Source organism: Bufo gargarizans, chromosome 8 (assembly GCF_014858855.1).
Source record: "Bufo gargarizans isolate SCDJY-AF-19 chromosome 8, ASM1485885v1, whole genome shotgun sequence".
Lineage (NCBI taxonomy): Eukaryota > Metazoa > Chordata > Amphibia > Anura > Bufonidae > Bufo > Bufo gargarizans.
In genome coordinates this window covers 92,806,157-92,822,885 of record NC_058087.1, presented here as the reverse complement: position 1 = coordinate 92,822,885, position 16,729 = coordinate 92,806,157, and the positions used below count along the sequence as shown (strand labels likewise).

At 39.5% G+C, this 16,729-nt stretch overlaps 1 protein-coding gene across 1 annotated transcript in view; it reads right to left on the bottom strand.

The window, feature by feature from the left end:
- The window catches only part of LOC122945409 (carboxypeptidase O-like), a 236,667-nt gene extending 222,931 nt beyond the window's left edge, over positions 1-13,736 (bottom strand). Inside the window, exon 1 of the mRNA XM_044304480.1 lies at positions 13,657-13,736. Coding sequence (XP_044160415.1) covers positions 13,657-13,736 — 80 coding nt within the window. The remainder of the gene's footprint in view (positions 1-13,656) is intronic.
- Between the last annotated feature and the right edge of the window lie 2,993 nt (positions 13,737-16,729).

Genomic DNA, 16,729 nt, shown 5'->3' with positions numbered 1-16,729 from the left:
TTGGATGTGGTCTCTTTTTTTTCAAGCTCCCTCGCTGGCGTTGAACCCTTATTCGCTTATAACCGTGATCAACATGGTAGGCTCAGAAAAGAACATCGAAATTTGATAGAGAAGATATCCAAATGGATGGTGGATGTCTCTGGGGTGCCTCTTCATAAGTGACAGGAACATAAATTATAAAAAATCATCTGTTACATTGTCAGGTGACATTTTTCAAATTTTGACGGATAGAAACCCATGCTCTGCATAGTTGACAGGGACTAAAATTTAAGAAATTCTTCATTAATTGATGCGCGCCACATCCTTTCATTCAATGCTTAAACTTTCAAAAGTTGTCCCACATTTACGCTTTAATACATTGTCCCATAATTCCACTCTATAATTTTTAATTTGAAACAATTTACCTCCCTTGGATGTGGTCTCTTTCTCACGGCATGGAACCCTGATTCGCCGATAGCAGTGATCAACATGGTAGGCTCAGAAAAGAACATTGAAAGTTGATAAAGAAGATATCCAAATGGACGGTGGACGTCACAGGGACGTGCGATCAGCGAGAAGTTAGCTAGAGTCAACAAAGAGGCAGCAGGGGCCTGGCTAACGTTTACAGGCTAACGTTTACAAATTAAAAATAAAACAGTGACATTCCCTATATTTTTTTATTAATCATTCCAATAACAGGGCATCTTAAGAGTCCTGTATTGTTATTTATCGTCACTACCTCTCCGACTCGGGAGTGGGTAATTGCCGCGCGACCCCTCCTTAACTTGGAAGCTTATGCTTCAATACTTTGTCCCACATTTCCGCTCGATTACATTTAATTTCATCCATTGACCTCCCTTGCATGTGGTAAACTTTTCTCAGGCTCCCTCTCCAGCCTGGAACCCTGATTCCCCGCCACCCGTGATCACCATGGTAGGCGCATAAAAGAACATTGAAAGTTGATAGAGCAGATAACAAATTGGATCGTGAACATCACGGGGACATGCGACATGGTGGAGCAGTATGTGTGCACACGCCTACACAAACTGACTGACAGGGGTCAGCCCCTGCAACTTCTTGGTCTCCAAAATGGGCACATGGCCTTGGTATGCCCTTTACTCCTTGGAGGTGCTGGCCTGCCCTGCAGCCAGTGTATTGTCTGAACGTGTGTTTAGCATGACTGGAGGGGTTTATCACAGGTTAAATTTCCCAATGTTTTGGGGTGTACCCTAATTTTTTAAAATAAAGATAGATTTAAATCCAAAAAGCAGTGTAGGCTAGCTCCTCCACCGCCGCTTCCACATACACCGCCCCATCCACCGCCTCCTCAACCTCCTACCCCATATGGACCTGTCCTCCTAGATCAAGATCATTATTTTTTATTTTTACATATTTTATGTTATTTAAAGTAATTTCCCTATCCACTTTTGTTTGCAGAACACTTGCCATGCTCTTAACCACATTTTGCTGGCAATTGCAGCCCTCTAGCCCTTTCCATGACATTTTTACAGCCATTTTAGTGCTCAAAAGTTCAGGTCCCTATTGACTTCAATGGGGTTCGGGTTCGGGATAAATTTCGGGTCAAGTTCAAACTTTTTTGCGAAGTTCGGTCGAACCCGAACATCCAGGTATCCTGTCAACTCTACTCATGTGTACAACCCCATAGAAATGCACCTTCTTCGAAAACTAAGTGTCCATTCACACGTCTGTAGTGTATTGTGGATCCGCAAATTGCCTATCCGCAATACACTGGGCCGGCACCCCTATAGAAATGAACAAGAATAGGACATGTTCTATTTTTTTGGGGAGCAGTGGACCGGAAGTACGGAGTCAAGGACCGTAAATGCGTCCCCATTGAGAATGAAAAGATCTTCATCCGTTCTGCAGAATTGCAGAACGGGTGCGGACCCATTCTACGGACGTGTCAATGGACCCTTATACTGTTAGATTGATTTAAATTATGTTTGATACATTGCAAGTAAAGAACTAAAGTATCCTTTTCAAGAGTTAATCTGTGCCAGGATGATCAATTTGCAGTACTCCTCAAGTGATCTTAGTCATTTATGTTTAACTATTGAGACATTGAGTTTAGCTTTTGAAGTATTTGTTGGCAGGATATGGTTTTATTACTCTGTAATGTACCCACCTTTGAATTCCTCTGTAATTATCGTTGATGTATCATTTACGTGTAAAATGAATACATTTGTAAATAAGTCATGAATGACTTTTGCAATTCCTTGTTTAGAGGGTCATAAAGGAAATAAATATTTTAGTAATACTTCAGCACAATGTTTGAAGATTAAGGTTAAATATGACCATAAAGGCATCACTGGATTATATAAGTATATTTTTAAGAAACACATCATGCCCTTCTGACATAGCCCTGTCAGTAAACATTTTCATTTTATGAGTCTTTGTTTGGCTTAAAATGTCACAAGGTTCATACTTGTGCATTTTTATATCCATCAGTTTAAAAGGTTCATCTTGGAAAAATGACGTTGTTTGTGAATGGGACTTTTTTCATAAAGGTTTTATAAGTGTACTCACTGTAAAAGTGTAGTTTCTGGCTGTTGATTTATTTTATTACATATATTCATACATTTGGAAATACAGTATGTAATATAAGCATACAGTGCATAAAATGTAGGAATATAATCAGAAGCCCTCTAGCTTTATATCTATAAATGTATAGGAAACATAATGTGGGAGATTTATCATCTCCCTTGTGCCTGAAAAGTGGCATTAAAAAGTCACAAACTATGGGGCACATTTGTTAAAATGCGGGTCTTAATAAATGCCCTGTGCTGGCGGTGGTTCCGCCGAAGTTATGAAGTTATGTCTGCCCTGTCTTTACTCCAGTCTTGATTCCTGCCTGCCTTGTTTCTGCATCCACCACTACCCCGCCTGCAATCTTCCCTAGTGTCTCCAGTTCAGTGTTGAAAATAACTGTATTTCCAGTACTAGAAACTGTTCTGACTGCCTCTGTGACTGTGGAATGGTTTTGTTGCATTTCTGCCTTCCAGTCAGGTTTCCTACAGTCAGGTTCTGCCAAAACTCACATAATCCTTATAAGTACCTGCAGTTTTGGTGCATTTTCTGTACCTAGAGCCTCTGGTACTTGCACCCACTCCAGTGGGTCAGCTGCCAACTATACTTGGACTATCCCATGAGGTACCATAGTGCTCTGGTTGCTCCCCTGCAGTGAAGTCCAGATTCCTGTACAGGGGCTAAATGTTGAATACAAGGGGAGTGCCAGAATAACTTTAGGTTTTAGCCCAAAGAAAAAACAGTTAGTTGGCCCAGTGACAGGACCAAATATGACAATAATATATCAGTGTCCTCAAGAAAAGCAATTTAATAAAATGTACCAGAGAAGTATATTTTGAACCAAAAGGTGTGCTTTTGGTAGGTTTTGAACTAATGGTGGTCTGTGGATGACGCACTGTTAGGAGGGATCTGTGGAGGACGCACTGTTATGGGGGGATCTGTGGATGATGCACTGTTATGGGGGGATCTGTGGATGATGCACGGTTATGGGGGGATCTGTGGATGATGCACTGTTATGGGGGGATCTGTGGATGATGCACTGTTATGGGGGGATCTGTGGATGATGCACTGTTATGGGGGGATCTGTGGATGACTCACTGTTATGGGAGGATCTGTGGATGATGCACTGTTATGGGAGGATCTGTGGATGACGCACTGTTATGGGGGGGATCTGTGGATCACACTGATGGGGATCTGTTGATCACACTGATGGGGATCTGTTGATCACACTGATGGGGATCTGTGGATTACACTAATGGGGATCTGTGGATGACACTTATGGGGCTCTGTGGATGACACTTATGTCATCCACAGATCCCCATAAGTGTCATCTATAGATCCCCCATCAGATGCATCAGTGTGGAGGGAGGAGGCGGAGACACTCATGGCGGGGCCCGGTGCAGTCATTCTACTCTAATACACCGGGCCCCGCAGCTGTTAAGTGCATTCAATCCGAATAGGTCTGCAATTACTGTAGTGTACTTAATGTAGTACCTTATGTATAGCATTAAGATGGCGCAGAACGGCAGCTCCCTCGGTCATGTGCCGCCTGCCTGCTTATCTCACTTTATGAATGAACAGGCAGGCGGGGCAGGCGGCGCATGACAATGGAGCTGGGGCAGGCGGCGCATGAGGAGGGAGCTGCGGCAGGCAAGGCATGCGGCGCATGACCGAGGGAACCAGTACAGTAATTGCGGAACCCATTCGGATTGAATGTACTTATCAGCTGCGGGGCCCCGCGTTTATTAGAGTAAAATCACTGGACCAGCCGCCGCCATGAGTGTCCCCGCCTCCTCCCTCCACACTGATGCTTTGTTGACCGCGCTGTGCAGCATAGTGGCCAGCAAAGTATCCGCTTTATAAGATGCACGGCCATTTTCCCCCAAAAAGGGGGGGGGGGAGTGCGTCTTATAAACAAAAAATACGATATATATATATATATATATATATATATCAAAAGTAGGGCAGCACTCCTTTGCCAACTGTAAAGTGGGTGCCAGTGGTAACCCCTCGATACTGGGTGGTAGAGAAATTGCAAATAGATTTTTGCAATTTATATATAATATTTAATCTATTTCAAGTAATGCTTGTGTCTGTCGTTAAAAGATATCGACAGTATCCCCCATAACAATGACCTCTACAGCACCCTGCCCCTTTAACAGTGAACTCCACAGTCCCCCACCCCTTAACACTGACCCCCCAAAGTGCCCGCCACTTTAAAATGGGATCTCCACAGCAGCCTATCCCCTTAAATTTGACCTTCACAGCAGCTTGCCCCTTTAACAGTGAGTTTCACAGCACCCCACTCCCTTGACAGTGACCTCCTCAGGGGCCCGCCCCTTAACAGTGACCTCCATAGTCCCTGCTGCCTTAACAGTGACCTCCACAGCAGTTGCCCACTTAATAGTAGCCCCTGCCCCCTTAACAGTGACCTCCACAGTGTCTGTCCCTTTAACAGCCACCTCCACAGCAGCCTGCCCCCTTAACAGTAACATTCACAGTGAACGCCTCTTTAACAGTAACCTCCATAGTGCTCGCCCCTTTTACAGTCGCCTCCACAGCGCCATGCCCCTCTAATGCTAGGGCTACACAACAGTTCTGCGACACGGACGTGACATGCTACGACTGCGACAAGACAGTTGCAAAAATCCATCCAAGATGGATTTTTCTGCGACTGTCGCTTCGCAGTCGCAGCATGTCACATGTCACAGTGCAACACCATAGACTATCATTATAAAAATTGTTGCGTGACATTGGTGCGACATCAATGTCGCACGACACATGTAGCAGTGTAGTTGTGCCCTATGTGTCGTGCGACTTATTGTCGCGCGACACATTTCGTTGTGTAGCCCTAGCCTAAAGCTGACCTACAGCAGTGAAGAAAAATGTCTGGGTTTTTATGGAAACCTGGAGTAAAAATGTGTGTATGTGGAGACTAAGGGCCTGCAAGCTTCTATTGGCTGATAAGGGACATATGACCGTGTGCATGGCAGTTGGGATATGAAGAAAGACTTTCAGGCTTGTATTGGGTAATGCAGGTCATTTTTGGGGAATATTTCAGGATCAGTGCGTCCTAGAGAGTTGGGACCCCAAGATTTCTTTCCAGGTAGCAAGGGATGTGTATACCAAGTTTTGTTAAAATCGATGGTTGTGTTTTTGAGTGATTCCGGAACATACATACACACACATATATATGTCCTTCATATATATATATATATATATATATATATATATATATATATATATATAGCAGTATTTCAAGAGTGTGAACAGCACAGCAGTATTTTGTGATAACCGGTGCCAGCAGCTGATGAAGCAATCCAACTTAAGCAGGAAAGAATCATGTTTTCATATAAAAAATAAAATGCTGAATATTCTAAAAAACGAAGTTATAGCAATATTCGTTATTTTGAATATTCGTCTTTTTTTTTTCCAATCTGTACGGTCGTTCGCATACTCCTCCCGACAAGCGTCCCAGTCACCATGGGAACGCCTGTGGGTTAGAAAATACCATCGGATCTGAGTTTTCCCTGAGATCGTGAAAACTCAGATCCGATGGTATATTCTAACCCACAGACGTTCCCATGGTGACGGGGACGTTTGACGGGAAGGAGTATGCGAACGACTGTACAGATTGAAAAAAATATATATGAATATGCAAAATAATGAATATTCGCTATATTGCTATAACTTCGTTTTTTTGAATATTCGTCACATTTGTCATATTCAACATTTTATATTCAAACAATTTTTATTGTTCATAGTAGTCTCATAAACACATAAGTATTTCACATATTCGTTTACAATAGTAAAGGTTTCTTTTGTTCTACTTTGTAAGGAGCAATGATAGCAAAAATGACATCTCATGCATTATAAGACAGCACATCTCTGCTAGTAGTACAGAACAAGATAAGAGGAAATATAATAACATTAGCGTAACAGAAAATTGAAATCATATAACGAGGGGGGGAGGAGAGAGAGAGGGAGGGGGGGGGGGATTGGATGTTGCAGCGCAAGTTCCAGCCATCTCACATAAGGGGATCCTAGACATATCTAGCCTCAAGGACAGAAGTTAGAGTAACGGTAGTTTACAAGGATTGAAATCCTCTGTAAGTCACCCATGGACTCCACACTTTTTGGAACACGTGAGTGGATCTGTTTTCCCACCCAGCTATTTGTTCCATTCTGTAAATATCATCGCATCTATTTACCCAAGTATTTATTGAAGGAGGGGAGGTATCCCGCCATTTGACAGCAATTAAAATTCGTGCTGCAGCCAAGAGGTGTGAGACGAGACGTTTGGTCGAACCACAGCCATATTCAACATTTTAGAATATGACGAATATTTTTAAAAACCGAAGGTAGAGCAATATAGCGAATATTCATGAAATACACATATAGACTGCAATTTAGCTAATATAGTACTATAGTATTTTTTTTTTATAGTGTAAATTTTTTCCAAATATGAACTTCAGAAGAGACAAAAAAATTAGGCTATAAAAAAAAATACTATAGCACTATATTAGCTAAATAGCAGTCTATATGTGTATTTTACGAATATTCGCTATATTGCTATACCTTCGTTTTTTAGAATATTCGTCATATTGGTCATATTCAAAAATTTTGAATATGACATATGTGACAAATATTCCAAAAAACGAAGTTATAGCAATAACTTAGTTTTTTAGAATATTCATAATATTCTAAGGCAAGAATATATAGCAATATAGCGAATATTCGTAAAATACACATATTAGCCATAGCCAAACAATAGGAAAGTTGCCTTATACAGTAAAAAAAAAAAAACGCAATACGCGAATAATTAAATCACATATTATTCGTCATAAATAAAATAATGACGAATATTCGATTTTGAAAAATATAAGATGAATATTGAAACGAATATTCGCGAAATATTGCAAAATCGAATATGGCACCTCCTGCTCATCACTAGTAAAGAGTTGGCATTTATGTACATTTTAATATATAGTGATCAGGGCTCGGGTGACGCAGCAAAGGTGGGTGTAGGAAAGTGTCTTACAGGTCAGTGTAAGGTCTCATGCACATGGCTGTTGCCCGGCCGTGGCCTTAGGCTGGGTTCAGACCTGAGCGTTTTACAGCGCGTACGATCGCGCTGTAAAACGCCTGACGCCCCAAGAAGTACAGGGGCTTCTTTGGGGCTTCTTGTCGCGCAATCCCGTACATAGACTTCAGCGGGAACACGCGACAATGGGCGTTCGCAGATGCCGCACGGATGTTGCCTGTGCATTGGGGACCACAAATTGCGGTCCCCAATGCATGGAATGGCCATACAATGGCCATGTGCATGAGACCTAAGACTGATGCTCGGACATGCTATATATTTCAAAGCATTATAGAGGAAATTAAACAATCTCTGCTTTAAATCTACTAGGTGGAGAAAATGTACTGTTATGGTTAATAAAGTTTTATAAGTAAAAGTCTCTTAATAGATATATTAATAAGCTATAGCACTTGAAAAGCAGCTACATAATAATTTTTATCGAAAAATAATTTATTTACATCACCATATTCTGACCACTGTAAGGCCTCTTTCACACTACAGTATGTCCATTTCAGTGTTTTGCGGTCCGTTTTTCACGGATCCGTTGTTCCGTTTTTTTGCTTCCGTTGTGGTTCCGTTTCCGTTCCGTTGTTCCGTTCCGTTTTTCCGTATGGCATATACAGTATACAGTAATTACATAGAAAAAATTGGGCTGGGCATAACATTTTCAATAGATGGTTCAGAAAAAACGAAACGGAAGACATATGGATGCATTTCCGTATGTCTTCCGTTTTTTTTGCGGACCCATTGACTTGAATGGAGCCACGGACCGTGATTTGTGGGCAATAATAGGACATGTTCTATCTTTCAACGGAACGGAAAAACGGAAATACGGAAACGGAATGCATACGGAACCATTCAGTTTTTCGGAACCATTGAAATAAATGGTTCCGTATACGGAACGCAAAAAACGGACCGCAAAACGGAAAAAAAAAACGGTAGTGTGAAAGAGGCCTAAGGCTGAGATCACACTTCAGTTATTTATATCAGTTATTGAGAGCCAAAACCAGGAGTGGAGGTTACACAGAGACAAGTTATAATGAAAAGATCTGTAACTGTTTTATGTTTTTGATCTGCATCTGGTTTTGGCTCACAATAACTGATGGAAATAACTGATCAAATAACTGGTGTGTGAACAAGGCCTAACTTATTTATGTCAATTGAGCTGTATGAGGGCTCTTTTATTTGGTGGGGTGATCTGTATTTTTCATTTATACTGTTTTGGGAGTGTATAACCTTTTTTTGGTCGATTTTTGTTTAATTTAAAATTTTGGGCAGGTGAAGCAATGAAAAAAATGGCAAATCTGACAATTTTTTTTTCTGCTACTATGTTTACCATATGAGATAAATATTTTTAGATTTTAATATTATCGGCATTTTGGGAGGAGGCAATGCAATTGATTGTTAATATTTTTGCTTATTTTTGAAATGGGGAAAGGGGAGTGATTTGAATTTTTCAAAATACATCATCTGCTGTACATGTAAAGCGGATGTCAGGAAGGGGTGAAAGGGGTTGTGCAGTGGTGTAATATTGCTGACCTATATTTAGGATAGGTCATCATTATCAGATCACCTGTGGTCCAGCTCCAGGCACCCAAACAAATCGTATTCAAGGTGAATTTTGTAAAAATGTAATGTGGACATGAATCTAAATTTGGGTGATTTGAATCAAGCAAAGTTTGGAGACGGAGAGATAAAGAGAGAATATACAAAAAAAATTTTAAGAATGAGTCCTCAGAGTATCATTTGGATTTGGGTAGAATTGATTCAGATCCAAACAAAATTGGTTGATTCACCGTATGTTTATGGTGTTTTGTGAAAAACAATTAATAAAATGAAAAATATTACTTTTTCATTAGGGATGAGTGAACCCAAACTTCACCGGGTTCGGTGTTTGGATGGGTTAAGAATTCCGTTGTAGGTTCTGTTATAAAGAAATATAACGGAATTCGTAGATGGAATGCAAAACGAAAGCCTCTAAGAGGCATTCTGTTTTGATCCACCATGATAGAAGTCTATTGCCAAGCATAACAAATCCGTCAGGTTTCTGTCATGCAGGACTTTGTCCTGCATAACGGAAACCAGACAGATCCGCTATGCTTGGCCATAGACTTCTATTATGATGGATCAAAACAGAATGCCTCTTAAAGGCTTCAGTTTTGCATTCCATCTACAAATTCTGTTATATTCTGTTACAAAGGAAACTATAACGGAATTCCTAACCCACCCGAACATCCCTATTTTTCATGTGTATTATCACTATCTTGCATGTGAAAAACATATCCGGGGAAATTTATCATGAAGCTTATATTTGAAGTGAGCTTTGCTGGAGTTTGCATTGGTGTAATTTGCATCATATTTAGCAAATGGCACACGTTTGTTATATTACTCCCATACTGGAGCAAGTTTGCAGCTTGTTTTTAAAAAAATTTAAAAGTCGCTGTGATAAATCTGGAGGGAAACTAACATATCTAACCATGCTAACTTCCTTACCCACTATTCAAAACTGCATTGAGGTGTATTTGATTTTCAATGCTTATATATCTACATGATATATTTGTGGCCCAGAATTATCCAGTGTTATGAAACTACATGACTTCACAGTTTAGAATTACCTTTTTTGGCAGCGCCGGTGACATGCGTTTAGAGCGTCTGACGTAGCATGCCAAGCTCCGTTCCCATCTACCTGTCCTGAGATCGCTGCGTGCCATGTGAGAACGTCGAGACTGGGAGGATGCCCTGGGGTATGCCGCCTCATTCCATGGGGTTGTGGAAATGCTGATAAGTATATGAATAGGGGCCAGGGAGTATGGCCTTTTGACAAGAGAGGAGAGAAGAGGAGGTTCCATTGATGGAAGTAAGTATAAGAACTACTTGGGGAAATGTATGAAGCTCGGTTTTGCTATTATTATAACAGCATGCACTCTCCTAATAACCCCTTTGAACTAATCTCTTCACAAGGACGATTGAATTACAGCGGTTGCTAATATATTAACTCGTCAACTCCCAAGCATAACCCTAATCTCTAACTGACCCCAAAACAAGCAAATAATTAACTAACAAACAGACTAATCAATTGTTCTATCTAACTATGTTTGGTAAAACAGATCTTCCGAAAAGTCTGGATGAATAAGTGCTGTTTGGTGAAAAGAACTGGGTTTTAATGCACTGGAGAGGAATAGAAATGCTGAAATGGAGCTATAGAATTGTTGTTTTTTTTTGGTGTATTTCCTTTTTTTTGTTTTTTTTGTTTTGTTTTTTAGGTGGATGCTTGGAGTTTATTAAATCCAGAAGAAAGAGTGTATTCCTGTTACTCAAAAACACATCAAACTTGGTCATAGAAAATTGTTGGAAAAAAATAAAATATGTTCCCATGGCTCTATCAGATCATTGTGCCATTGTTATAGAGATTGATTTCATGGTTAAGCAGGGCCCTTTACTATTTAAGTTTGACCCCCATTGGTTAACCTTGTTAAAAGATAAAGAAAACATTAAGGTAGAACTGAAGGTCTTTTTTCAGGTTAATAACGATACAACTAACAAATAAGTGATATGGGATGCGGCAAAGGCTTTTCTGAGAGGAATATTATTTAATAAAGTGAATTATTGGGAAAAAAAGATGTGAAAAAATAAAATAACAGAACAGAAGTTAGAAGAAGCAAAAGTGAGTTTTGCGATTAATCCCTCATTAGAAAAGCTGAAAAAATGGGAGGAGGAGCAAGAGAGAGTTAAAGATATATACATTAAAAAATCTCAAAAATGCAGTTTTTCCAGGGGACTAAGTTATTTTCCGAGGGCGAAAAAGTGGGTAAGAGCTTGACGAACATAGTTAAAAATCAACAGAAAAATATTGGATAGGGGCAATAAGAAATAATAAGGGTCAGAATGTCAAAACCCCGGATCAGATAAGTAAGGTTTTTAGGGCTTATAATTTAGATTTATATAAATTGAAAATACTCTATGAAAATGTGGAATTATGTCAATATTTGAATGGAGTGTCCTTTAAGAAATTGACAACAATAAAAAAAAAAAAAAACAATTGGAGAAAGAAATACATCTGGAAGAGTTATCAAGTGCGCTGAGATCAGTCAGGGATGGAAAAGCACCAGGGGGAGATGGACTACCATTTGAGATATATAAGGATTTTATTGAAATACTCCTACCAGAATTAAGTGAAACCCTGTGTAAGGCTATGAGGATATGAAAGTTGCCTGATTCAATGGAAGAAGCTGTTATTATTTTAATTCCTAAGGCTGGAAAGGATTTATTAAAACCAGAATCTTATAGACCTATATCACCGTTGAACAGTGATAGAAAAATATTAGCTAAAATCTTGGCGGATAGATTAGCAAAAAATAATGATAACAATAATAAAGGAAGATCAAACGGGATTTATTTCTGGGAGATTGATAAATTCCAATATTAGGAGGGTGTTTACCAATATAGAGGGAAATAGAGAAAAGGATTGTAGGAAAGGTATATTATCATTGGATGCAATTAAAGTGTTTAATTGTATAGAATGGGATTACTTATGGGAGGTTCTTAAATGTTTTGGTTTTGGGAAGAATGTATAAATTGGATTAAGATTATAAAGCTAGGGTATCACTGGATGGGGTGATGTCCCTGCCCTTTGCCCTTTCGAGAGGCACTAGGCAGGGTTGTCTCTTATCCTTGCTGCTCTTTGCAATTGCAATGGAGCCTTTAGCTATATTAATCTGTGAAAATGCTGAGATTAAAGGATTTCAATATATAATAGATAGAAATATTAATGAAAAATAATGTTGTACGCTGAAAATAATGTTGTACGCTGATGATATTTTATTGTTTTTGGGGAACACTGAGGTGGATTTAAGTAAAGTAATAAGAATAATTAATACGTTTGGATATTAATGGTGAAGTCTTTAAAATGTGGTATTTTGGAGACTATAATCACTGATAATCGAATATAACGGATTACGTTTGTAGAGAAATAAAAAAAAAATGGGTGTAAAGGGAAGTGTAATAGAGGAATATATTTGCTGACTCACATTTTTGAGGGGGATATATTGAAGGACTTTAAAAATTTGAAAAAGAGTTTGGGATTTAAGAAAAGATTATTTTAAGTATTTACAAATTAGGGATGCAATTAATTCATCAGCTGATCCAGAGAAATATAAAAAGTTCCCTTCTGAGAATATGAATAATTTTCTCAGGAATAATAAGATTAAATGTAGTATTTCAAGAAGATACAAAATATTAATGAGGGAAATACAAAGGTAAAAATAGTAGCTAAAGAAAAATGGAAAAAAGAGGTTGATGGCCTGTCAGATGACAAGTCGAAAGATGTATTAGGCAATAGGCCTTTGGTGTCATTAAGGGCCTCACACAGGGTTTCTCAGTGCTTTCTTATTCAAGGGTTACATTGCTTACCTTTTATTAAAAGAATGGGTTTAAGAACTACGGATGAGTGTCTAAGATACTAAGATATGGTGAAGAACAGGCAGTTCTGATTCAACTAATATGGAGATGACCCAAGCGGTTTAGATATTGGTCTGAAATAGCAGTGTTTATAGAAAAAGTTCTAGGAGTAAAAATATATGGTGATCCTGTGGCTTGTATATTAGGGGGTACAAAACATTCGGGTTTGCGGAAGGTGTTGAAGCAAGTACTCTATAAGCTGTTTCAGGCAAGATTGCTTATTTTGAGAAAATGGATGGAAAAAGACCAGCCCTCTGTGAATGAATGGAAGAGATCTGTGAATAACATGATACAAATGGAAAGGATAATATATAATAAAAAGGGAATGAAGGAGCATTTTAGTCAAATATCGAACCAATGGCTTAACAAAATATGAGTCCCCTCCCCCCAATTTTTTCTCTCTCCTCTCTCTCTATGGGGTATGGGGTTCGGTAAAAAATAGAGGTACCATACATTGTTGTGCTGTTTATTGTTTTTATGATATATTTGAAATTGTATAAATAAAATAAAAAATAAAGAATGCCTTTTTTGCATATGAATAATAATAATGATTTGGCAAATAACAAGACAAACAATATTTTCACACTTACCCATCATACTTAACTTTAACACATCTCCCTTCATATAGCAGGAATCCCAGCAAGCAGATGGTCCAGGAAACATACTTCATCCTTCCTCTTCAGGACTTAACGTACTAGGTTAGATAACTAAACACATTCAGTCTGACTGTTATGTGCTCATGTATTCAGGTATAAATGTGTAACCTTGTTAACCTGTGTCATAAAGATAATGTTATCTTTGTTATCTACGCAATTAAAAGATAACATGCTTAGGTTTAAGATACTAATAAATTAGTACATTCTGGTTAAGACAGTAATGCAGTGATGGATTTGTACTGCTGCTACTGTGATCTCTCTTACACATATAGATTAATTGATTCTGGGCAGAAAATCTCTGCCTATCTGCTGTCCAGAAACAATCCTTTTGGGTGCCGCATCAGTGATGCTTCCACCCAATAAATGTGCAATTGCTCATTTATTCTGCACATTTATTTGGGTCTATTGTTAGGAATGAGGATTCCCCATAATCTGTCGATGTACAGGGGCATTTAACACAGTCACCAAAATAATAATTTAAGTCTAATAATATAGATTTCTCTTCCAGTCTGACAGATAATGTCTAGGTAGCAGGTGGACCAATGTATGTCACCATCTTGGTACTAGGTGGTCCAAAGTACAGGTATTGTACGTGTTATAGTGCCCTAGTAGCAGATAGGTAGAAATTTTGCCATTTTCTAAGTGAATAGTACACTCAGCATTTCATTGTCTGGTAATAGGTGTTAAAAGCAGGAATCTGGTACCAAATGATTATGAGATCTACAGTATCTCACAAAAGTGAGTACACCCCTCACATTTCTGTAGATATTTTATTATATCTTTTCATGGGACAGCACTGAAGATATGATACTTTGATAAAATAGTCAGTAGTCAGTGTACAAAAGTGTACTTTGATGTGTCCTCAAAATAATGCTACTTTCACACTAGCGTTTTTTGCGGATCGGTCATGGATCTGCAAAAATGCTTTCGTTACAATAATACAACCTCATGCATCCATCATAAATGCATCTGGTTGTGTTATGTCTTATATAGCTCCATCATGCACACCATTGAAAGTCAATGGTGGGCGGTTCAGTTTTCTATTGTGTCAGAGAAAACGGATCCGTCCACATTGACTTAGATTGTTTGCAGCGTTATTCTGTCCATGATGGGAGCGCAACCAAATGGAAAGGAATGCATTTTGGTGCATTCCGTTTCATTCAGTTCAGTTCAGTTTTGTCCCTATTGACAATGAATGGGGACAAAACTTAAGCGTTTTTTCCGCTATTGAGATACTATGACGGATCTTAATAGCGGAATTGAAAACGCTAGTGTGAAAGTAGCTAAACTCAACACACAGCCAATAATGTCTAAGCCACTGGCAACAAAAGTGAGTACACCCCTAAGTAAAAATTTTGAAATTGTGCCCAATGTGTCAATATTTTGTGTGGCCACCATTATTTTTCAGCACTGCCTTAACTCTCTTGGGTATGGAGTTCACAGGTTGGCACTGGAATCTTCGTCCACTCCTTCATGACAACATCACGGAGCTGGTGGATGTTAGAGACCTTGAGCTTCTCCACCTCGGTTTTGAGGATACCTGACAGGTGCTCAATAGCGTTGAGGTCTGGAGACATGCTTGGCCAGTCCAGCACCATTGCCCTCAGTTTCTTTAGCAAGGCAGTGGTCATCTTGGAGGTGTGTTTAGGGTTGTTATCGTGTTGGGATACTGCCCTGCGGCCCATTTTCTGAAGGGAGGGGATCATACTCTGTTTCAGTATGTCACAGTACATGTTTGGCATTCATGGTTCCCTCAATGAACTGTAGCTCTCCACAGCTGGCATCACTCATGCAGCCCCAATGCATGACACTCCCACCACCATGCTTGATTGTAGGCAAGAAACACTTGTCTTTGTACTCCTCACCTGGTTGCCGCCACATGCTTGACACCATCTGAACCATAGAAGTTTACCTTGGTCTCATCAGACCAAAGGACATGGTTCCAGTAATCTATGTTCTTAGTCTGCTTGTCTTCAGCAATCTGTTTGCAAGCTTTCTTGTGCATCATCTTTAGAAGGGGCTTCCTTCTCCGATGCACTGGCAGGCTGATTCCCCACCAATTTAACCTCTGCAGCAATGCTGGCAGCACTCATATGTATATTTTGAAAAGACAACCTCTGGATATGACAATGAGCACGTGTACTCAACTTCTTTGGTCGACCATGGCAAGGCCTGTCCTGAGTGGAACCTGTCTTGTTAAATCACTGTATAGTCTCGGCCACCGTGCTGCAGCGCAGTTTCAGGATGTTGGCAATCTTCTAATAGCATTAGCCATCTTTATGTAGAGCAGCAATTCTTTTTTTTAAGATCCTCAGAGAGTTCTTTGCCATGAGGTACCATGTTGAACTTCCAGTGACTAATATGAAATTCTGAACAAAAGAGAGGGAGCACCATAGGGTGAAAACTAGTGATGAGCGAGCAACAAAGTATTCGGGTGTTTGTCCCAAACACATTGCTATATTCGTGTGCTCGACCGAGCACCCCAGTATATGGGAAGTCAATGGGAGACAACCAGGCACCCCCTACTCAGAAGAGAAGAGGGTGTCAGGTTCATAAAAAAAGGTTAGAAATTGATGGAAACCCCTTAAAAATAGTTTGGAAACAGCACTAAAAGGATAGCTGGATGCGTCTTAGACTCCTATTATGTACAACATACAATAGACAACCACACAAAGTCTGTATGCCAAAAGGCAGGTATGTACAAGCCATCAATCTATCCATGAAACAGATTACAGGCTTAGGTTGAAAGGAGGGAAATCCGGCACTCAAAATTGATGAAGTCGTAGGTTCCTTTATTTGGTCATGCGATGTATCAGGTACAGAGGTACAGAATGATTAATAACCAGTGATGCCCTTGTCAGTCTACGCGTTTCAAATGACAACATTCTTATTTATGACTGAGGAGTGTTCTGGAGTTACCACTTATGTAAGAAAAAAATGAAAATGAAAAGGAGAAACCTCAAAAGGAGGTTTCTCCTTTTTCATTTTCATTTCTTTCTTACATAAG